Source organism: Ursus americanus, chromosome 1, assembly GCF_024610735.1.
Source record: "Ursus americanus isolate L20-20 chromosome 1, mUrsAme1.1.p, whole genome shotgun sequence".
Classification (NCBI taxonomy): Eukaryota; Metazoa; Chordata; class Mammalia; order Carnivora; family Ursidae; genus Ursus; species Ursus americanus.
The window spans coordinates 99,393,609-99,418,461 of record NC_142127.1 but is presented as its reverse complement, the minus strand read 5'-3'; the positions used below and the strand labels follow the sequence as shown (position 1 = coordinate 99,418,461).

Genomic DNA, 24,853 nt, shown 5'->3' with positions numbered 1-24,853 from the left:
AGCCACGCACAAGCGCACACTGATTATTCTGACACTTATTTTCCTGAGGCAGATACTACTGTGCTTAAAAATGAACACAGATACTTTAGAAATTCCAATTACAAACAACTGGCCAGTATTCTTCAGAAGCGTCAAGGCCACAAAAGACAGAAACTGAAGAATGACTTCAAATGAAAGGAAACACAGACACGATAACCACATCAACATGTGATCCTGGACTGAATGCTGGACCAGACAAAGGACGTATGGAACAGCTGGTAAAATGTGAGAAAGGCCTGTAGATTAGATGATACGGCATCAGCATTAATTACTGACTTTGACAACTGTACTGGGCTTACGCAAAATACCAACATGGGGAATCTGGGTGAAGGGCGTAGGGGAATTCTTTGTACAATATTTGCAGCTCTGAAATCATTTCAACATGAAAAAAAAGATTTTTTAATTTAAAATTTTAACAAGGTCTTATTCTAGACAAAAAAGTTCCATTTGTAAAGCCAAGTCTAAAACTGTTCTACAGCTGGGGTGCTTCACCTAGAGGGAAGAGAAGTCAAACGCGGGCCATAGTTACTTGCCCATAATGGGCCCATAATGGCAATATTAGCCACTGAATTTATCACCAGCTAAGTTGCTCAGCAGCCCCACATTTCTGTGGTCCAGGCACTCTCCCATTGTCTTCTTGGACATACCTTCTCCTTTGTCCTCTTTAGCCCCTCCACCGACTACCCCCTTTACTCTCTGCAGGTGACCTTGCCTCTTACACCACTGGGAGTAACACTACCAAACAAAGAGTTTAAGTGCCCAGCATCGTACTAAGTGCTTTATACACATGAACTCATTTTTATCCTCACAAGAAACCTATAAGAAAGTTATCATTATTGTCTTCTTATAAGTGAAGAAACTGAGACACAGAGAAGTTACGTAAGTGGTCCAAGGTCACGGAGGGGCGGCAGAGGTGGGATTTTAACCCTGGCGGTCAGCCTCATAAGCACCGCATTATACAGCTGCCGTCTGAAGAGAACGAAGTGCAGGGTCAGTGTCAGACTCAGGACTGAGGGAGGAGGCAAGCTGTGTCCCTCTCAGGTGTCCGAGTAATCTGACAGCATCCCCTGAACCCCCACAACAAGGAGGGGGTGCTCAGAGGGTCACCAGAACCCACCCTGGTCCTCATGCCTCCACCAAAGGTTCTCAGCTTCCTTGTTACTGCAACATACACGCCGGATGAAGTTCCCGAACATCAGACACCCACACAGGTGACAACCTAATCGATTTGGATAGGAATGCTCAGGCATCCACAAAGCTATCCTGTGGCCCTGGTCACATGTGAGCCAACAAAGAACGTAAAATTTAGACGTTGCAACACTCTGTTGACTGCCCTATGATAGAAGATTAATCTCTATAGAATATCATAGGAACAATTCAACAATTTTTTTCCATTTGATGCTCTCTCTTCAAAATAAATAGAATTATATTAAAAGATATTTTAGTTTAACAGTATTACTTACAATTACTGGTATTTCCTTTATGGCCACATGAGCTCCAGCTAATCAAAGACACCCCTCTAAGCTAGGCTGTTAAGATGAATGTTTATTAAAGTTACTTTGAATTCCAGTTTTACCTAGAGCTGTTCTCCATCATAACAACTCCTAAGGTCAATTACTTACCCGGGTGCCAAGGAGGCTCTTAACATGGTTGAAGCCTGGGGGTGGGGGTTGGAAACAGAAGGAGAAAGACCGTGTTAAACAGTGAGAGCAATGCATTAATCCTAAATCACTGTACTCACACAAAATCAACAGATTTCAAAGTTTTTGATCCATCAGGATTCTCCTATCATAATCATATGCGATTTAAAAATTAGCCCAAACAGGGTGCCTGCGTGGTTCAGTCAGTTAAGTGTGGGACTCCTCTGTTTTCAGCTCAGGTCATGATCTCTGGGTCATGAGATGAGCCCTGCGTTGGGTTCTGCGGGGAGTCTGCTTGTCCCTCCCCTCTGCTCCACCCCCGCCCCCCAGGCTCGCAGGCACGCTCGCTAGCACACACTCTCTCTAAAACAAACAAATAAATAAAATAAAATAAAAATAAAAATAAAGAAGATAAAAAAAATTAGCCCGAACTGAAGTTAAGCAACACATTGCTCAAGCAGTTCCCAAGCTTCCTACCACCCTTGGTTTGTTCCGACTTTGCTCCAAGGAGTACTCTGTAAAAAAACAAGTGGGTTCTCTGCAGCCGAACTCCCAGAGGTGCTTAAAGCTGCCTAGTCAGATGTCACAGAGAACAAGGCAACGGAAATCACTATTATCCTGATTTATTAAGATTTTCTCTTTGAGTATAAAAATAACATGCACTTTGTACCAAGTCAAACCCTACAGGGGTGTTCATAGGTGTTTATAGAAAAATCCCCCTCCCACCCTACTCCCTTTTAATCCTACTTATAGGACAAATCACCACCCACTTTACGGATAGTCCGTGTCCCACTTATTGTTTGCTTTGTTTTGTTTTTGCCACTACAAACAATACTGACTTAAACATGTACTAAAACAGACTTGAGAAACAAAAAACCAAATGCTGTGTGTGGTGCTTGGTTGGACCAACTCAAACCAACTGTAAACGATATTCTGAGACAAGAAAGGAAATCTAAGTATGGGCTGCACGGTGCTGGATGATACTGAGGAATTCGTGCCAACTGTGTTTGGCATTGCAGTTATATGTGGTTTTTGTTTTGTCCTTATCTGTTAGATAAATAGATTGGGATAGGTTTTAAGGAACTCCGGGGAAAAAAAGTAAGTAAAGAAGAGAAGAGATCTCGGCCCCCTGGGGAGTCCTTCCTGAAGCAGCAGGCAGTGGTTCTCGGTCCCCTCTGTGTCACCACAGCTCTCAAATGGTCATTATTCACACTTATCGCATTGAACCGTGATTATTTTGCAATGATTTCTGTGCCCTTCTCCTTCAGCAGACATTGAGTTCCGTAACGGGTGGAAACATATTACCCTCAATATGTGTATCCAGCACCTGGTACAGTGCCTGGGCATACAGAGGCACGTGATCAACATTTGTTGAATGAATGAATGAACGAATGAATGAAGACCGACTCCCCAAGATGGGCTCTCTGGAATCCTTGACTGATTTAATAATAAACTGGCCTTAGGTGATGACTCCATTCTCTGTTGCTTCCATCTGCAGTATTTATAAGGCACACAGATTCCCACCGTGGAGACAGCAAACCTCACTTTTAAATGGCTCATGACCATGTATATTTTTATATTTTAACCCTTGACTTTTTTTTTTTAAATTAAAGGAAATGCCTATTCCTGTTATTGGCTTAAGTAGCAAGGAATTGAGAAAATAAATTTGAAATGTATCTAAATTACTCATTTAACACATTCAAAAGACCAAGAAGACAAGATATTAAGTCAAATGAGTCAAATAAGGGCACAGACATATTAAAATATTAGCCTAATATAAATACAAAATAAAAATATTTTTAGGGGCGCCTGGGTAGACTCAGTCAGTTAAGCATCTGCCTTCAGCTCAGGTCATGATCCCGGGGTCCTGGGATCAAGCCCCACATCGGGCTCCTTGCTCAGCGGGGAGCCTGCTTCTCCCTCTCCCACTCCCCCTGCTTGTGCTCGCTCGCTCTCTCTGTGTCAAATAAGTAAAATCTTTAAAAAATATATTTTTAAAATTAGTGTTATTGGCTAATTCATACATCCACAAATAAAATTCATCACATAGTTAAGAAAATGTTTCCTGGGGCTCCTGGGTGGCTCAGTCGTTAAGCGTCTGCCTTTGGCTCAGGGCATGATCCCGGTGTTCTGGGATCAAGCCCCACATCAAGTTCCCTGCTCTGCTGGGAAGCCTGCTTCTTCCTCTCCCACTCCCCCTGCTTGTGTTCCCTCTCTCGCTGGCTGTCTCTCTCTCTGTCAAATAAATAAATAAAATCTTAAAAAAAAAAAAAAGAAAGAAAATGTTTCCTAACACTTATTTATTTTTAAAAGATCTTATTTATTTTTTTAATATTATATCTTTTTTAAAAAAAGATTTATTTAGGGACGCCTGGGTGGCTCAGTCGGTTAAGTGTCTACCTTCAGCTCAGGTCATGATCCCAGGGTCCTGGGATCGAGCTCCACACTGGGCTCGTTGCGCAGAATCTCTCCCTGAGCAGAGAGTGAAATGGAAGCATTATGCTTCCAGCGCTGCTCAGCTGCAGGCAAGGAACCTGAGCCTGGTGTTCAGCCGTTACTGCTCCCGGAGGCCAGCGGTCATGGGGTGGGGACAAGGATGGACGGGGGCCACATGAGCAGGTCAACATTGAGAAGGGGAGCTTTGCCCATGCTCTGTGACGTCAGAGTGTTCTGAGAGATCGGTCTAAGCTGTAACATGACGGAGTGTCTGCAGATTTACCAGGTGGGACTCTTGAAGAGTCTTTAGGGTGCGGCTGAGTGCTGTGACTCTCAGAATATGGCACGTTCCGAACTTCATGCATCAGCGGCTGGCTTTGGGGAAACCCTCTAGGGTTAGTGTCTGTAGGCACTTGCTTTGGAAGAAGCTGCTCTATAGGATGGTAGGAGGTGTGTGCGGCCCGGGAGGGTCAGAGAGAAGGAGCCACGACTTGAGGGCAGCAGCGGCTGCTGAGCCCTGAGGTCGTGGAAAGCACTGTTTGGGGCTGGGAACATAAGTCCAGGCCCACTTGTCACCAGCCTCCCCGCTCCGGCCTCGGGACTCACGCTGAACGTCTGTGGCCGCCTGTGCTGCGTAGGAGAGCAGGTGAACAGGGGAGGCAGGCTCCCTTGGTGGGTGATCTCAAGGGCAGACATAACCTAGAAGAGGTTAAATAACCACAGTGGGAGGAAACACGCCTTAGCCGTGGGTCAGAAGAGGCCACAAAAGCCGGGGACCCAAACAGCAGCCCCACCGCACGGAGAAGGGACGTTGCTACCGCCAACTCTGCAACAGGAAGGGGCACTTGCACAACATGGGCTGCAGGGCTACGTGTAGGAGGGGAGGGCTGAAATGGAACACTGTACACGTGGCGTTTAAAAATGAAGCTCAGTCAGTGAGGTAGGAGTGCCGAGTTCCTGAATGTGCTTGCTGGGCAGGTGGCTCTCTGGCTTACTGGTCACCGAGGGCACCACCCTGGGCCCTGCCTCCACCCTGTAGGCTGCGGGCATCTGAGAGCCTGGGGCTAGGCAAAGTACGTGGCAACATGCTCACTTGGGGAAGTGATAGGGGCCGGGGTGCTGAGGCCCCTTGGGCTTTCTGTGACCAGAACTGAGTGTGGAGAGACAGGTGGGCATTAGATCACAGAAGGCTGTGGACTCCACGCTGAGCACTTTGGACCTGGAGCAATGATAGGTATTAAACAAGACAGTAACATGATCAATGCCTGCATGTACCCACATCCCTCCCAAAACTTCAGGGCCTAAATAAATAAGACACAACCGCAAAGGTCACCCCCGCTCCCACGTGCATGAGTAATCACACAGGTGAGAGCTTTGAGACTGAGACCGGTTAGGAAATGTTGCTTTAGCCAGGACAGAAAGAGGAAGAGCCTGAACAAACACAAAGCAACAAAGACGTGGGGCAGGAGGGAGGAAGCCGCTCAGATCCCTAGGACTGCCTGAACATAGGGCCCAAAAGAGGGAAGAGGCTTGGATGATTCTCAGGTGTTCTGTGGAGTGTCATTGCCAAGACAGAATGTACAGGAGGGGAGACCACCTGTTTGGAGGAAAAGATGAGCTTGTTTTTGGATGCAGAAATGGTGTGCCTATCAGACAGTCACAGGGAGAAGGCTTGTGAGTCTGGGTCTGGAAGACAGAAGAGAAATCTGAGCTAGTGGTACAGTCACTCTCTTGCCCCATCACAGTCCCACCCACTGGCCGAGATCAAAGGTGGTCAATCCTCACACACCAGGGTCAGTTCAGGTACGTGATGGGCACTGGGGTAGGAGGTGTGGCAGGGAGGGGCAAGCTAGGTGTGCAACTCATCCTCAGTGCACGGCGTACGAGACCCAAAGAGGCTGCCTTGAGACGCAGTGGCGAGGCAGACACACTGCAGGCATCTTGCCGAGACTTAAGAAAGCAACGTAACAGACAACGTAAGGTCTGAAGGTGTTGAACTTCAAGCCAGAGCCACCGTCCACACAACAGCAAGCTTTAGGAAGACTCCCCCTCGGCAGAGCAGCGCCAAGCAGTGTTTCCTGAGCAACTGCACGAGGCCGTCCCAAGAAAGGGTCACCACCACTGCTACCGCCACCAGCCCCAGCCCCCTGCAGGTTTTTATTGCTAAGAAGAATGGCTGATTTTGAAGTGAATGCCTTCTAAGATTCGCATGTCCTGAGCCTTGAATATAATATAAATACCATATAAAAAAATATATGCATATAATGCAATCACACCTGGCAGTATTTTAACTTATATTCCCAATGGGGTCTACTTGGGAGTTGCTGAAAATGAGTTAATTCCGCAATGGGCCATTTTTCCAAATAAGGATGCATTTAAATGGAAACTTCTCCAGCCAATGAACCCTAAACCCACAGGTACCACTAGATGGGACTTGGGATTCACACATGGAGCTATGCTTGGGTTTCCACCTTTGGAGTCAGCACTGGACTCTGTATCATGGTCGGCCCTGCCCCTCCCCTCTACATGGGTAAAGACGGTCACTCTCCTCCATCAGGCACTCCTTCTCGGGGTGCCTCTGCATTTATGCTTGCCCAGTACAAACAGAGGGCTAAGAAGAGAGACATCCATGGTGCTTTCCCATGCTATCTGCAGGATACAAAGATGTGTGCTGCATCATTATTAGAAAAAGCAAAAACTGAAAAGCCACCTAAAGGTTTGCAAGAGAATGGTTAAATGGACCATACGGCTTTTAATTAAAACTCTAAAAGATAACGAAAATAGAAATAAATCCAAAAGGACACAGAAAACTCTTTAAAATGTACTAAGTTCAAAGACATAGTTGCAGAGTGATGTGTATAATAAAAACCTTAATTCTATACAATTTTTAAAGTCTGGAAAGATGAATGTGAAACAGTCACCAGGGTCACCTATGGAGGAAGAGGAGATGGGGAAAGTGTGAGGGAGAGAAGGGATTTGTATTCACTTTACTATTAGATTGTTATGTATTTTCCAGTGAGCACATTTGCGTATTACTTGTACAATCTTAGAAAACAAAAAAATCCCTGCCTCTTGTGCCCCAGGGGAGAAGCTTCCCTTCTTACAATGATCCGATTACTGAAAACATAAACTCAAAGTTATCTTGTCTCCCAGGAGATACTAAGTCACGGTCTGGAGCCTGAGCTGGTAAGGACTGCAGAATGACAAACCAGGTGGTGGGGTGGCAACAGGCAATCACACTGGAAGGGGCCACCTGAGAGAGTTCTCTTTTTAAGAAATCAATCCCGGCATTATTAGTCTTTCTGGGAACATCGGAATTTGACCACCAGCTCTGCTCATGTGAGTGGAGTTCTGAACACAGTTACCTGGGCATGAACTAGGCCCCACTCATGGCGTCTCCTCTGCAGGGCCCTGCACCAGTATAATCCCCCTGCTCCAGGGGTGAATTCCTGGCTTTGTGGGTTTGGGAGAGAACTGGGCACGCATCACCCTGCTCCCTGCTTCCCGGGTGGGGGAAGATGAGCACTCCCAGGGAGCAGTGGTCAGTCCTGCAGCCCTCCGGCCCTCGCTGCCAGCAGTGCTGGGGGAGGGGAGGGGCTTGGCCGGAGCTGGCCGTGACTGAGTAGCCACGTTTCTTGGATGCCAGGATTTAAATATAGGAAACCCACCTGTCTACAAAGAAAATCCACATTCTCCAATATAAGCGTCATCGGAGTTGATGGCAATATTGTCAGCTTCTTTTTCCTTTACTCTTTTGTCCTAGTTTCCAAATGGCTCAGAACTCAGGGTTTAGAAGGGTGCTATTTACTGAGTCCTTCTGAAGTTTCAACACTGAGTGAGGCTGCAGAAGGCCAGATTCTTAACAGCCAGTTTTAAAAACCAGTATCAAACGTACTAAACTTTATGGATACCAGCAGTGCTCTGATGGGCCTGGCCCAGCTCCTTTATAGGGTACAATGAATTGGAACACTCAAGGTCAACAGAACAGAGGGGAGCTGATGGAGAACCACACTAGAGGGCAAGCTGGGCTGTGTCCACCTCTTTATCTTGAAACTCATGGCCTTGTGTTTGGACCTAGAGTAGAACTTAAACCCCTGGCAAATAAAAGCAGCCCTCCTCTCCTTCTAAATCCTCAATCCGACAATTCAACCACTACACTTCCTATCTAAATTGTACCCCAATTTCCTCTTCACACATTATAAATCCGATATCATACATTGACTCTAGGCATGCCCAGTCAACTATGTTCTATTATACTTTTACAAGGACATTCTTTTACAATGACTCATATCTACTTTTTATCATCTTAGAGAGAAATCTACAGGAATAATAAAAGACTATTTGCAGCTTTTATTGCCTGTTCCTAAGTCAGTGACTCAGGAGAAGAAAATGGTTAGGAACTAAGATAAACAGAGCTCATCTTGTCTCCTCTAGCTTCTAAGGCCTAGAATCTGTACCTTAATGCGACTGTAACAGGGAAGGATGATAGCGCTCATCTCTTGACAAAAAACATTAATGTCTAATGGGGTAAAATAAAAGATATGTTGTGTTCTCCTCCTTTTTAAACTGCTCCTTATTGACATGATATTCATTTTAAACAAGCTGGATGCATCACTCCACCAACAGTGAAAATATAAGGATGCTTCCATATGCAAGACAGGATGGGACTTTCTAACACAGACCTGAAAAACACTTAAGTATTTGCTGAACTAATAAAAAAGTGGAAGGGAAGGAAGAAAGGAGTAGTCCTATTAGCAGACACAGATCCTGCTATGCTAATTACTGCTAGAAAGCCATCATTTTTGGTAAACACTCTCCTTAACTGACTTACAGCTAAACGTACAGTACACAGAGGGTCAACTCAGCCAGTCCTCGGGGATGTGGCTCGAAGCCCCTCATCCTGGAAGGCCCACAAGGAAGTTATTTTTCTGAAACTCGATGTCTCTGTGTGCTTCCCTGACATTTAAGAATGGCCGATTCCCTAAGATTTCTGCACACTAAAAGCGCTGTGGCCACATTCTAAATATAATAGAGACCCTGCAGCTTCTATTTTTTTTTTTAAAGATTTTATTTATTTATTTGACAGAGAGAGAGCGAGCACAAGCAGCGGGAGCGGCAGGCAGAGGGAAAAGCAGGCTCCCTGCTCGGGGCTCAATCCCAGGACCCGGGGATCACGACCTGAGCCAAAGGCAGACGCTTTACCGACTGAGCCACCCAGGCACTCCCCTGCAGCTTCTATTATCCACATGTCCATGCGTGGCGTGGCCACCACCACCCATGGCTCTACAATGCTTCTGTGAGCAGCCGAGTGACGGGGTCAAGGACATTTGCTCTCTGCCATGTTACTCAGTCCTTTCTGTGAAGATCCACAAAAGAAACCGGCCATCTAAAGGGCCCAGAGAGGGCGGCAGTGGCCTGGGAATGGTCTATCTGGGGAATGTATGGTGGGCTCGGGGGCATTCAGCTCACTGCTGTGCCTCCCAGGCTGTGTGTGTGTAGCACGTATGTTGTTTCCGATGGAGTGAAACGTAGATAATAAACATTATGCAACCGTCTCTCTTCCCTTGGGAGTAAGTCATGTACCTGCTTGCGGGCCCTGCGGCCCGGGCTGCGAGGCGTCCGGCAGCTCTGACACGCACGCTTTGTACTGGCCCCAGCCAGGCTAACTTGTACTGTCCTACACTCATTTTCCTTTAACCACAATTTCTTCCCCCCGATCCCTCCAGCATTACTGAGACGTAGGTGACAGAGGACACTGTGTAAGTGTAAGGTGTCCGAAGTGCTGCACTGACACACATATATATCGTGTAGTGATCGCTGCAATAAGGTTAGTTAACACGCCCGTCACCTCACCTCAGTTACTTTGGGGGGGGGGGTGAGGACATTTAAGATCTACTCTCTTAGTAACCTTCAAGTATATAATAGAGTATTGTTAACATTAGCCACCACACTATGAAGTCCCAGAACTTACTCATAACCAGAAGTTACACTCTTTGACCAGCATCTCCCACTTCCCCTACCTCCCAGCCCCAGGCAACCACCACTCTACTTTCTGTTTCTATGAATTCTAACCACGTTTCGTTCTTTCCATCTTCAATTTTTTAATTTCTCTTATTTGCATTTTCTCATAATAAGCTGCTTCAGACCTGCTTGAGAATGCGGTAGAGTATACATTTTTTCTTAATACTAAAAAAGGCCTCTGCCTGTGAAGAGCCTAATATTAACGTGCAGACCCTTTCCCTTAGTTAAAAGCCGTAGCTCCGTCCCACGGGGGAGCCTCGGGATCCCTCGGCATCTCCTTCCGAACTGAGTATGTCTGGCTCCACCATTTAGCCTGTGGCCCAGGCAGCAGGTTGGGGTGAGCTCCAGGGACATGGGTTCAGAACTTGGAAAACGTCTGCAGGAGACACTGGGGTACTCGCTCCCTGGGTTAAGAACCCCAGCTCAATACCACATGCCTCCAGATGAGCTATCCTAAGAAGGACGCAATATCACCTAAGTAATATTTTGCCCTGGGAGGCAAACCCTGAATCTAATCACAAGGAAATACAAACACACGAAGAGAAGTGCTCTATTTTTTAAATGAGGGAACAACTATAAAGGACATGGCTCAAGTGACAAAGTGGAAAATGCCCAGATTAGATAAGAATATCATAAAGACATTAAATTTACTGAAGTGGATCATTGTATGGTTACATAAGAGAATACTCCTATTAAAAAACGAACTCTACACTGGAGTAAAATGCCGTCATATATGTGATTTATTCTCAAATGGCTCAGAAAACAGACTGTGTGTGTGTGTGTGAGTGTAGACAAAGTAAACAAATGGGCAAAATGCCAAGACTCGCTGAATCTGGATAAAGGGTATACAAGTGTCCCTTGTGCTATTTTTGTGACTTTTTAAAAAAAATTATGCTATGTTAGTCACCATACAGTACATCCTTAGTTTTTGATGTAGTGTTCCATGATTCACTGTTTGCATATAACACCCAGTGCTCCATGCAATATGTGCCCCCCTTAATACCCATCACCGGGCTAGCCCATCCCCCCACCCCATTTTTGCGACTTCTTTGTAAGTTTGCAATTATTCCAAGTAAAAAGTGAAGAAAAGAAAAAAGAGAGCACCTGTCTTTGACTGTACAGCCTCCAATGTGGCAGTTATTTTAAAAAAGAGAATGAAGTTTCCTTCCTCTCTTATTGATTTGCTAATTGTTACCAGGACTTGGCACCGAACAGCTCCAACGGGAAGAACAGCCCCAGCGCCTCTCCCACCACCCCCGGGACGCCAGCCCCCAGCTGCTCACTCCTCAAACACAGCTTTCTTTTCCTTCTGGGACTTTACAGACCTCCGAAGCCAGCTGAAATGCAGACCCCTGCATGTTATTTGCCCTTGCTCTTTCACTGTTTTAGTTAGGCTATGTTTAAATTTGGGGGCAGCCACGGGGCACGGAGACTCACCGTCCCAGGCCTCGTGAAGTCCACGCTGTGGGCCAGGCTCTGCCGCATCTGGTCGCTGAAGAGGCGGACACACACACTCTGGAGGTACTCCGGGGTGATCTGCAGAGAGGATGCCAGGACGGCTGGTGAGAGGCCCAAAACTCCTCCAGGGACTTCATGGGCCCCAGAGGTTAGCAGAGCTCTCACCACTCTTCCTGTAAGGTTGGCAGATGGGATTCTGCTTTAACACAGGAGCTCTGGGAGCTAGAGCACTGGGCCTGACATAAAAAAAACCACTAACATACTACAGGTATGATCGTGGGCTATCATATTTTAAGTTCTGTAATTCCACGAGATGTACTCTCACCGTCACGTAAAATGAACTGATTTAAAACCATTTCTGTGTGTGTGTGAATTCAAGCAAGAAAGTCAATTGGGTGGCCAACGTGTGGTGGAAAGAATGGTGGGCTGAACATCGGAAAATCTGGGCCCAAGCCCTGGACTCGAGAAAACCAACAGCTCTGCCCCTTGCCTTCTGACCTGTCGGGTGAAATGAACAATGTCCGCCTCCGTGGGTCACGGTGACAGGGTGAATGAGATCACGCATATGCCTGGCACAGGCCAGGTCGTTCTCGACGTGCTTGCAGGTTGAATGACGGAGACATTTTTTATCGAGTGCCGGCCAGTGTGAGGCCGCGCTGCTGTCCCTGTCAATGGCACTCGATTTTGGCCTTTCTTTAGCGCCTCTCCCACCCTCTCGTTAGCTACTGTAATTCAGGACTGGTATACAGCATCTCAGGTGGTGATCTCTGAATTTTTCTTTTTCATTTTACATCTTTTCTGTTTATAAAAAGAATGCACATTTAAATTGCACGAGTGCCCCAACCTCTCCCCAGTTGCATTCTTCGCCATATGCCAATCCCTGGAGGTAACTATTAACCATTTTGCACACTTCCCGCCTTTTTTTAAATGCCTGATTGCTGGAGAGGAGGCTCCTTCTCCCCGGGCTCATGATTCCATGTGGTGAACTCCCACATGGTCACGTCACCGGCCCCTCTCTGCACCCTCACTCAGTTGTCCCCATGCGAGGACTATGCAACCGATTCACAAGTTAGAAAGAGCTGCAATGAGGAGCTGCACCCACTCCTCTCCTTGGAGGACCCCATCGACCCACTGGAAACTTCTGGTCTGCTTCAGATGCAGGAAGGCTCTGTGCATCCGTGGCAGACGTCCGTGCTCATCCCCTGACCCTCAGCTCCTTATGAAGCGACTCAGACAATGCAGCGCCCCAGCCCATCTCAGGCCTGGGCTTGCCACATTATCCCACATCCACTTCCTCTGAATTTCGATAGTATCAAAATGTAAACATTCCTTTCTCATCCTGCATTTTTAACCTTTCCTTTTATATCTTCTCATTGTCTATAACCTAAAAACACATCCAAATATAGTTCATATTTAAAAAGCACCTTCCCCTTCCTCTATCCTAGGTCTTCATCTATCGACCCCCGGCTCAGTATTCTTCCTTCACGGCCAAGGTCCTTGAGAGAACAGCCCATGTTTGCTGTCTCAGTTCCCCGGGACCTCCCAACACACTACAATTAGGCTTCCAGCTGCATCACTGCATGGAGACTCACGTGGCAAAGGCCACCACCACTGACCTTCTAAACATCAAAATCACTGGACACTTTTCAGTTCTAGTCTTTTAAAGTTTTCTGTGGCCTCTGAGACTTTGCATCAATGCCTTACTCCTGAAACTGTTTCCTCCTTTGACTTCTGAAACTGCTACCAGAACCATTTCTTTAACAAGTAAATTTGATTGTGTCACTTTCTTGCTTAAAACAGGTGAATGAGGAAAGGACACAAATAATCAGTAGACTAAAAAGCAAAGTAAAAATGGCCAACAAATATATTCAGCCTCATACATAATTAAAGAAATGTAAATCGAAACATTCAGAACATCAAGTTTTACTTACCAAACTGGGAAAGAATTCGAAGTATAATCAAAGTATAATAGTGTCTAGTGTTGGCAAGTGTGGGGAGAAATAAATTCTGATACAGATAAACTCCCGGGAGGGTTTGGTAGACATCTCTGAAATCTCAGGAGAAATAATTTGGCAACATCTATAAAAATGTTAATGCCCATAACCTTTGACCTAACAATTCCACTCTTAGGATCTTACCTTACCTGTTTTCGAAGGTACACAGTACATACAAGAATGTTCACTGCAACTTTTTTTTGTTCTAGCAAACAAAAAATCTAAACGTTCACCCTCAGAGAGCTCATGAATTATGGTTCACCCTTACAACGGCATAATGCGCAAGCCTAGAAAAGAATGAGGGTAGTGTGGTCATGTGGAAAGATCTCCAAGATATACTGAAAGTAAAAGAGCAAGTTTCAGAAAAATAATGGGTCATAGGATCCCAAGTATGTGTAGGCCGCATGCACACACATGCATATGCATAGAAATGTTTGGAGATAACACACAAGAAAATGTTCATCTCGAGTACCAATAAAGAAGGGACACCAAAAAACTTAGTATAGACTACTCAGACTTTTCCAATTTGTTACCACAAACATGTATACTTTTTTACATTAAAAACAAAAGCCAGTTAAAAGCCTGGTCCCGGGCCCTACTGTCATGTCCCCTCCCTCCCCGTGTGGTGGCAGCAGGGGCTCACGTGCCCATCCCTGGTCAGTGTGTCACACCTGATGCCACATCGACTCTGGCTCTTTGGGCAGAGGAAGGCATATGCTTTTCTTTTTATTTATTTCTGTATTGTTTGAACCTTCTAACTGTGTGCCTGTATTTGGTACCAGAGGTCACAGAAGCCATGTTTGGTTTCTTTCTGATACTTTTCTGTTCTAAAGAGAAGTCAACACATGCTATTTTTAAAACTAGAAAAAAGCTAATTTGAAAAGTCCAATTTTTAAGGTATACATTTCAAAAGCTCCTCACTCACTACAGGACAAAGCAAAATTCCTAAGCATGGTCTACAGGTCTCCGCACGATCTTTGCTGATCCGTCTTCCCCACATCATCTGCCAGCCTGTGGCCACCTCCCCAGCTCCTGCCGCTCTGGCCGCACCAAGCCATTTCCAGCAGTTTGTGGGCTAGGTTTTTCCAGGAGCAAAGAGGCTTTCAGTACAGGCTACTAAAACATATTAAAAAGCTACTACAGTAAAAAACACAATGCATTACTAGCTTAAGAATAGTCAGATCAGGACCGCCTGGGTGGCTCAGTTGTTAAGCATCTGCCTTCGGGGCAGAGCTTTACAGAACTTAATACATGCCCATGAGTACGAAACTGGGAAATCAGAATAAGATCAATAAACTGGATCAATGTCAGTGTTCTGGTTGTTGTATATTGTACTATAGTTCTGCAAAATGTTACTATTGGAGGAAACTGGGCAGAGTGTGCCAAGACTCTCTTTGCATTATTTCTTAAAATTGCATATGAACCTACAATTATTCCATTTTTAAAGCAAATGTATATTTCCACAAAGAAATTTTATTATACTTTCTAATTTTTTTAAAAAGATTTTATTTATTTATTCAACAGAGAAAGAGACAGCCAGCGAGAGAGGGAACACAAGCAGGGGGAGTGGGAGAGGAAGAAGCAGGCTCATAGCAGAAGAGCCTGATGTGGGGCTCGATCCCATAACGCCGGGATCACGCCCTGAGCCGAAGGCAGATGCTTAACCACTGTGCCACCCAGGCGCCCCTACTTTCTAATTTTTTAGTAAGTGAAACACTAGAGTCCTTCCCATTAAAGTCAGGAATAAGACAAGGAGGTCCATGAGCACATTATTTGACAATATTCCACAGTCTTAGCCAGTATGCTAAGAAAAAAGAAAAATCATTATAAATAATGAAACAAAACAAAACAAAAATATCATTATTTGAAGATGATATGACTGTCAACCTAGAATACAGGAGAATCGATCAAAAGAATCTACCAGATTAATAGAGTTCAGAAGGGTAGCTGGATATAAAATCAATATGTGAAAATCTGTCACTTTCCTTCACATCAGCAGCATATTTCCCCCATTTTTATGCCACTCCATATTATTTTTTCTGTTGCCAGACAATTTGTTCTTTGCTAATGTTAAGAATAAGGTAGAAGAGGGGCGCCTGGGTGGCACAGCAGTTAAGCGTCTGCCTTCGGCTCAGGGCGTGATCCCGGCGTTGTGGGATCGAGCCCCACATCAGGCTCCTCCGCTATGAGCCTGCTTCTTCCTCTCCCACTCCCCCTGCTTGTGTTCCCTCTCTCGCTAGCTGTCTCTATCTCTGTCAAATAAATAAATAAAATCTTAAAAAAAAAAAAAAGAATAAGGTAGAAGAATAAAGATGTGGTCGACGTGTGTCAGGAAAAATGGATAAAATACTGCAAGCAGCACAGTAACTGGTGTGGAATGTCAGCGTGGGCTCCTTCCTGTACTTGGCTTTGTGAGGCACAGGGGCAGCTGTCACTGGCTGGGAGTGGCCAGGAATCCCAACATCAACACGGCCGATGCTCTTGACACTTCTTTAGCTCCAAACAGACACACGAGCAACCAGGGATCTTCCTTACCATCTTGCCACTGACCGTGGCCTCCAGAGAATCCACCAGCTCTGCTGTGACCCCTATGAGATTGTGGTAGTCCGCCTGGATCTTGTTGTACCGCTTCAGGTATGTCATTGACCTTCGCTCGGCTTCCACCAGCTGCTGGCGGAGCTGCTGCGACATTTCTAGGAAGACAATATATATTAAAATGAAACAACAGCAAGAAAACCCCACAGACTAAAAAAAAATAATCATATTCTTCTCAAGGGAGTATCATGCCTACTTTCAGAATATTTTGCTATCACAACGAACTTGACATGACTCGTGTTTCACACTTTGCTGCTATTTCTCAACATGTTTAATTATAAAGTGCTTTTGTAACCACTGATTTTCAATTTTTTGTTTCTGGTAGTTCAACCGAACCATCACTGGTTTTCCTCACACAATCTATTCCCTTGACTGAGCTCCATGCAATTTCTTTTAGTTGTTTTCTCTATGTACAAGAAACAAACTCAGTGTTTCTACAATCAGCTCAAGAACTGGATGAGCCAAACCTGCGTCTTTTTCTGTTCTTGCCCCGTGAGGCTGTCTGGGGGACGATAAGTGTCTGCAGGACAGTTCTTCATTTTAAGTAAAGGTTAGGCTACTTGACTAATGCTGAGAAAGCTAGAATCCAGAATTAGGTAAGGTGCCGGGTGCTCACTCTGCCAGCTTGATAAAGCACAAACCACCCCACTGGGCCTTAGAACAGGCAGCCTTGGAAGGTGCTAGGGCTCTCGTCTTGGACTCCCCACCGGGGGCAGCACTTGATGGCCAAGCCACCCAGGACACAGCTGGAATAGCAAATCTTCATCAACGTCAATTTTGCCCTATCCTACTTTCCCCCCTTCCAGAAAGCTAAGTTTGGATAGAAGGAAATGACGCTGCCCCCAGACCCAAGTTAACTCCCTCTTGTCCCAATCCAGGTACTGTGTAATACTTGAAGTCATCATTTTAGAACACATTTCATCTATACAGGGAGAGATTTAAAATAATAAAGACCTGGGCTCAAGTCCCTACTCTACCACTTTCTTGCTGGATATCTTGGGCAAGATACTTCACTTCTCTAATACTCATTTTTTTTCTACTTTATTTTTTAGAGAGAGAGAGAGGATGCGCACACACGTGTGTGTGCAAGGAGGAGGCGGGGCAGAGGGAGAAAGAGAATCCTAAGCAGGCTCCATGCCCAACACGGAGCCCAACAGGGGGCTCCATCTCATGACCTTGAGACCATGACCTGAGCCGAAATCAACCGACTGAGCCACCCAGGCGCCCCAGATTCTCATGTCTTAACCTATGAAATGGGGATGGTGATAATGACCTTGAAGAGTTACTGTGAGATTGTACAGCACACAGTATACAGTCGATAATACTGTAATAACACTGCGTGGTGACAGATGGGGATCACACTTACCCAGGCGAGCACTGAGTGTTGTACACCTGAAACTAATGTAACACTGTATGTCAACTACCATTTTAAAAAAAGCACACATACAAAACCAAGTCATTGTGAGGATTAAATGAATAGATACATCCAAGCGCCTAGCTCACCGATGGCCCATAGGAGGTAGTCAATAAGTGGCCGCTCTTACTACTATCTCCTCAATGGGAAGGGCCAAAGATTTTCTGAATGTATTTCTATGCAAGAAGAGAACTTGAGAAAAACAGAGGTTACACTGTAAAACAGCAAGACGCAAAGTCTGAAATACATTAGAAGCATCCAAAAATAAAGACGATCAAGCCTCACTTGCAGAGACTCTGATTTTGTGGGTGCGGGCTGGGGGCTGAGAAACTATAGTGTTGACAAAGTCCCCAGGTGGCTCTGACACACACCGCAAGTTCAAGAACGGCTGTCCTAACTCATCCATTCCTCTTAGTGTTCTAAATAGCCGAGAAGATCGTGCACAAACTGTATTTCAAAAACTTTGTTTCATGATTATGTGTAGAAGTAAAATATCTTAACTATTAAACCCCCAAATGTCACATAATAATGAACCCATATTATTATTGTTTAGCACCCTTCTAATCTCAGTACTGAAAGAGAACTTCAAAAACTCTTCTGGCATGAACTTACATCCAGTATTGAATCTTTGGAGAACATCTTTGGAAACCATTTACCAAGTTTTTACTTAAATATTATTAGGGAAGAAGTCACTATCATCTTCCTATGCTAAATATTATTAAAGCTTTTTATATGTACAAAATTCTCAATTACATAAACTAGAACTTCTGACGATGAAAATTCTACAGAATGGTTCAAAATTGCATTTCATCGCAGTGACTATTAGCATCTGTATGAACTTTCTCAACGTGCACCAAGTGGCAGATGATGAATGAAGTACCAAAACCCATTAACCGGGGCAAATGACCTCACAAATCATCAATGTAAAAGTCAATACAAATCATCAATATAAAAAAAGTAGTCCCTCTTGAAAGGGGACCGAGCAAAGGACCACTCCCCCTCGGAAACTCACTGTGCAATTAACTAAATATAAGGGACTACCTGTGGCCCTTCTGCCTCAGGAACCCAGAATTGGAATTTATGACAATTTCAAAGTATGGTACACCTGAGGGAAGAGAGACCTAACCGCCAGCAGCCACAGGAAGTGGGCAGTTGGGCTGAAATATCTGTGACCAGTTCAAATACACCATTTAGCAGAACAGCCTACTGTAAGAGACATCACCTTAGCTGGCTACAAACAGGATCTGACCATTTCTGGAAGCGATTGGGGTCACAACTCCAAGATCTCAACTTTATTTCTGAGGAGTAAAAAGAACTTTGACTCTTTTTTCTGTCTCAAAAATTTTATGAGACAAGAACAACTGAGCCAAGATCCCTTGCCGTGCAAGAACTCAACTGCTAGTGGAGAGGTCTTATTACAAATTCCATGTTATATTAATGAAACTGTTTTAGTCATGCCAGTGACATTTACTGAGACTCTTCATATTTCAAAACTACCGACATAATTTGTGCTAAAATCAAAAGAACTACATCCCAAGTTTTAAACAAAGAGATATATACAACTAAAAGAATGTGGGTTAAGGTCACAAAAAGTTTCCCGACCATTCCAGCATGCATTGAAACAGAAACAAAAGTGATGAAGATCTCCCCGTGGCCAAACCTCAAGCTTTCGCCTAACATTTCCACTTTAAGTACATTGCTTTTTTTTTAAAGAGTAGATGAGATTTAATTTTAGAAATCCCTCTGTTGCTCAAAACAAAACGATACATTTTAAAATATGGAACTATTTTTCCAACATCTAAAAATCTAAAATCAATCACTCTAACTTTACAATACGATACACTCTCTCTTCTTTGTATTCGGATATTAATCGGTTCTTGGCTATTTTGCTAATCTACACGTACTGGAAGAAGAAAGTTATGATGTATAACTATGAATATAGGTAATCATTTAAAAAATACCATTTAGGGCTCTACACTCTAGAAAAATGATCAGTTGCTCATTTTCTGAAGGGGTCAAATCAATTAATGCCGAAAATGCCAAAAGATACTATTTCTACACCCTTTTTTAGATGGCTAGGTAAAATAATAACACAATATGCTGTATTTCCAACCTGAATTTTTCTTCTAAACTCCATATTAAAATATAATTCCTTCTGAGAGAATTTTCCACTCCAAGCACTTTTCTTGCCTTTTTCAAAAGCTTATGGAAATCTCAGCTGATCCATGAAACCTTCCTATCAAGACACACAGAATAATGACTTGCCCAACCTTTCAATGTAAAAAACAACACCTAAGTCTAGAGTCAAATTAAATCAGGGGCAGTCTGGGCTTTGTGATCACTGCAGCCCTAAGTGTGGGAGGAGGGGACAAAGTGCGGACAACCGGCTGTCATGACACTGGGCCGGCCCGAGCCCCCGGTACCAGTGCCCTGCGGCGCTAATCTCTGGTCTCCATGGCAATACTGCATTGCAGGGCTTATTCAGCCACAGACACACGCTGGGCCTGCCAGTCTCAACGCCACAGACATTCTGCTTGGCTTCCTCAGAAAACTCAATTAAAATCAAACCTAAAGAAGGCTCAAACACCCTGGTCTCCTTGCTGAAATCCAAAGGAAAGATCTGTAGAAAAACACAGGCTCTTCCCCTCCCAGATTTTGCACCTCCCCTCCCAGATTTATTTAATCTGTAAAATTGGGCCACTTCTCAGAGACATGACTGCTTCCTGGCAGAGAGCTAACCTCCAAAGCCGCTGGGTATGTTGGGGTGACAAGGGCTGGCTGAGACGCAGGAATCAGGGAGGTTTCTCACCACTTTCCCTCCATCAGTACCTAGGAGTTCAAAGACCGAATCTGAACAGGGACCAAACAGATTCAGTCAAGAACTAAGGCGATTTTCTGAACTCAAAGGATGCAGGTGGGGTAGTGGTTTTAAAACGACTGCCCTGTCTTTGACACTCCTTCCTATCAAGAGATGGAATGTCATTCTCCTTCCTTTGAATGTAGGTTGGCCTTAGGAATTGTTGCTAATGAAGAGAATGTAGCAGAAATGACACTGAGTTATTTGAGAAGCTGGTTTAGAAAAGGTGACATAGCTTCCACTGGCTCTGTCTGGGGACATTCGCCCTTGGAACCCAGCCACCACGCCACGAGGAAGCCCAGGCAACAGAGGTGTCCCAGTCTAGGGCTTCTGCACCGGCCACCAGACTTACGCAGGTGGGTGAGGAAGCCTTGAAGATGGCTCCGCCAGGCTCCCTCTGCATCCACGAGCCACCGAGGGAGAACTGCCCGAGCACAGGATTCCCAGACCGCGCGAGATGACAAGAATATAAATGGACATTGTTGTTTTATGCCACCAAGCCTGAGATGGTGCACTACATTGGAACAGAAATAGAAATAGTGGGGCAAAGGCGCATTTCCAGGAGTTGCAAGGCAGGACCCAAATGCCCAGAGCAATTTCTGAATTCCCACTGTTCTGGGGGCACCTGGGTGGCTCAGTCGGTTAAGCGTCGACTCTTGGTTTCAGCTCAGGTCCTGGGACTGAGCCCCATGTTGGGTTCTGTGCTCACCGCAGGGTCTGCTCGAGGACTGGAAAGGGTATATGATGTGTTTCACACTTTTGGTAAGTTCTGGTGGCATAATCCTCAGTCCCTCTCCCTCTGCCCTCCCCCCCCCCGCTCATGCTCTCTCTCTGTCTCTTTCTAAAAATGGATAAATAAGTCATTAAAAAGAAAGAATTCCCACTGTTCTTAATATGAGAAAACTGGCGCGGGACCCACCCCAGCCAAGGCTCGGGAACTGTACTAACTCAGGGAGAACACCTGAGGAGCTGAAGAAATCGGATCGGACTCATCCTGGGGCATAACTACACTGGGGGCACAGCAGCCTCCGTGAGCTACAAGGCTACAGCCTGGTGACCCTTGGAGCAACCCGTGTTGACCCTGTAAGGCCACATCTGCGGTCCAGCTCTTCTGTGTTCTGGCACAGACTGATGCTCCTCCATGAAGGATGGGTGGGGACCTGTCCCTCTGAGCTAAGGCGGGGGTAGGTCAGAGCCATTCACACGCGGAGAAGCGCCGGGCTGGGCAGACGCAAGGCTGCACGTGGCGGCAACAGCCATTCAGACCTCCCGCATCTGAAGCGACTACCTCCCTCCTTGGGCGTCTAAAGCTCGTCTGTCCACTCCCTGGAGAGCAAAGAGCTAAATAATTTACTAACGCTTCCTTTCTTTACAAAACTTTAACTCTCTAAAACAAAAACAAAAGAAATATGGAGAAACAAGGGCAGAAGTTCTGAGATGGTCTCTAACTACCCTGCCGGGGGAAGGGCAAATGTGCGATTTCATGTGGTAAAACTCCACCTGCTGGGGACTGAGGATTATGCCACCAGAACTCACCGCAGGCGTGAAACACTTCATACACCCTTTCCAACATTTCAGCGGTTTCCTAATGGAGCATCGAAGCCAAAACTCAGGCAAAAAGCCACAATTGTGGCCACTGATTTCATTTGTTTTGTTGTTGTTCTTTTTTTTTTTTTTTATAAACCCTTGTGTCGAGAGCTGACTGGTCACTGACTTCATATTAACTCAAGTTTCTCTCACCTTACCGAAAAATGAACAGTTTTGGTAAAAAATGGCTAATAATGGAAAACCATCATTTTATTCTAAAAACTTAATGTTGGAATTCCCACTTGGGATGCAAAAAATGGAAATGCTTCTAAAATGGGTGCTCCATATTGCTACGGAAATAAGACCCCTCCCAGACTAGTTCAAGGTAAAAGTGAAAGATACTAAAATGATCCCCCCGCCCTGGGCTGCACTGTCTTCTGGCTGTGCTGCTGCTGTTACGTCCCTTTGGGACAGGGCCTGGATTCCCTTCATCTCTCCACATCTGGGTTACCTGATCCGCCAGCCCTCCTGCAGAGGGAGCCTCAAGGAGCCACAGATAAACTCAACTGCAAAGCACTTCATAAATATTTACACTTTTTTTTAATTAAAAAAAATATATTTAGATTTTTAAAGCCCTTGTTCACGAGGTGCACGAACTTTCTCCATCTCTGTGCCTATCTCACTACTCAAAAGTGAGTCAAAACTTTTGACTTGGCAAAACCGTTCTTTAAAAAATGTTAATCTTAGGGGTGCCTGGGTGGCTCAGTTGGTTAAACGACTGACTCTTGGTTTCAGCTCAGGTCGTGATCTTAGTGTCATGAGATCGAGCCCCGCATTGGGCTCTGTGCTTAGCGTGGAATCTGCTTGGGATTCTCTCTCCCTCGCCTTCTGCCCCTCCCCCCTGCTTGCTTGCACGCTCTCTCTCTTTCCCCTCTAAAATAAATAAATAAATCTTTAAAAAAATAAAAAATGTTAATCCAGATGATTACCTTTGTTACTTTGTCCGTTCTCCTTCTGGGATGAGAAAGAAAGTTGAGGAAAATAGGCACTGAGGATAAAGTCCTCAGGGTCTCTCACATTGTGTGGCCAATCTGAGAAAGAGCCTTAGCAAGATGCAAGAGAGAATTCTCAGGACAGTAAAGGCCGCTTCTTAATGTAGCTATAAGGAGCTGAGACAGCTACTGACTTCTCAGCACTCACCCTCAAGTGAATCCTGTTCTCTCCGGCTCAATTACTGCTGCGTGCGTGCAAGTCACGCTGTTTCAACAGCCCCCGAAGCAGCCTCCTTGCCCCCTTCCAAAGACCTTTCCCACTGGTACCAAACATTCTGCTAACAATGCAAACTGAACTCATACCCTTCAACTCTGTCACTTCAATTTTAAAGCTATACCCTAAGGAAATTGATACTGGGATGACAACAGCAGGACGCAGTGGCTAAGATCACAGACTCTGGAGCCAGACTGCCTGCGTTTAAATCTCAGCTCCGACACAGCGGGCCACATGACTAAGGTGAAGTACTTAACTGGTTTGCTTTGGGTTTTCTTAATTTTGGTAACAGCTTTACTGAGATATAATTCACATATAACTCATTCATTTCAAGTGTACATTTCATTGGATTTCAGTATATTCATAGAGTTGTGCAACCATCACTACAATCAATTCTAGAACATTCTTATCACTCCAAAAAAGAAATCCTGTACCCATTAGGAGTCATCCCCATTTTCCCTACCCTCCCTGTTTCTAGGGAGCCACTAACCTACTGTCTCTACTGATTTGACCCTTCTGGACCTTCCATACAAATGGAATCATATAATGGAAATCCTGTCATGTCTGGCTTCTTTCACTCAGCATGATGTTTTCAAAGTTCATCCACATCGTAGCACATGTCAGGACTTCATCCCTTTACGTGACCGAGTAATATTCCATTATATGGGTACGCTGCACCTTACCCACCCATTCATCCCTTGATGGACATTTGGGTTGTTTTTGCTTTTTGGCTGTTTTGAATAATGCTGCTATGAACATTCGTGTACAAGTTGTCATGTGGAAATACGTTTTCAGTTCCCTCGGGTATATAGCTAGGAGAGGAACTGCTGGGTCATATATTAACTCTACGTTTAAACTTTTGAGGAAACAACCTGTTTTTGAAGAGTATTTAATGATATGGGGAAACGCTCTCTTCATTTGATAAAAATATTTAAAAATACACACATGTACAGGTATCTAGGTTTATTTAAACATTACATACTTTTGGGTGTATTTATGCATACGAATGCATTTCTATGCTTTCCAAATTTTCTCTGAGGAATATGGTCAATTTTATAATCAGGAATAAAAAGGAGTGATTTTTTAAAATGTAAATATGAGCATGGTATTCTCCTACTTAAAATGCTTCAAAGGCTCCTCTTGACTTACAAGACCTCACACAAACCTTCGTGCCCTGGTCCTGCCTAGTCTCTGACTTGCTCTCTATTCTTCTGTTCCAGCAATACTGAATTTCCAAAGATACTGTCTCAGTCCTTTTGCATGAGCTGTTCCCTCTACCTGGAATTCTCTTCATGGGCCTCGACACACTCTCCCATGAACACTTCATTCACTTCGCAGATATGAAAGCAACACGCACAGTTACCCCATCTAGGAGGCAGCCTAAGCCAGGTGCCACTCCAGCACCACAGGTGGTCTCCATCTGCTTTGAAAGGATACGTATAAGGTTAAAAGCTTTGGCGTGTTACTGGCTTTAAAAATTAAGGCCAGAAACTTTTCCAACTTCAACTTTAATTCTGGAGTCCAAGAATCCTGAAATTAAAAAAAGAATAATAATAAAAGCCTTAGATCATTAAATGCCAACAGCACTGTCAAATTGTGGCCTTTG

The 24,853-nt window shown here is 44.8% G+C and overlaps 1 protein-coding gene across 4 annotated transcripts in view; it reads right to left on the bottom strand.

Moving 5' to 3' along the window:
- The window catches only part of ARMC9 (armadillo repeat containing 9), a 147,138-nt gene that overhangs the window by 99,993 nt on the left and 22,292 nt on the right, over positions 1-24,853 (bottom strand). For 2 of the 4 annotated variants that reach the window (XM_045794135.2, XM_045794136.2), the window contains exons 6-11: positions 24,685-24,777; positions 22,971-22,995; positions 20,807-20,968; positions 16,124-16,281; positions 11,574-11,672; positions 1,662-1,696 (exon numbers count right to left, since the gene is read on the bottom strand). In XM_045794135.2, the coding sequence (XP_045650091.1) occupies positions 1,662-1,696; positions 11,574-11,672; positions 16,124-16,281; positions 20,807-20,968; positions 22,971-22,995; positions 24,685-24,777 (572 nt within the window). The remainder of the gene's footprint in view (positions 1-1,661; positions 1,697-11,573; positions 11,673-16,123; positions 16,282-20,806; positions 20,969-22,970; positions 22,996-24,684; positions 24,778-24,853) is intronic. The other 2 variants (XM_045794137.2, XM_087864302.1) reach the window with 1 other exon arrangement.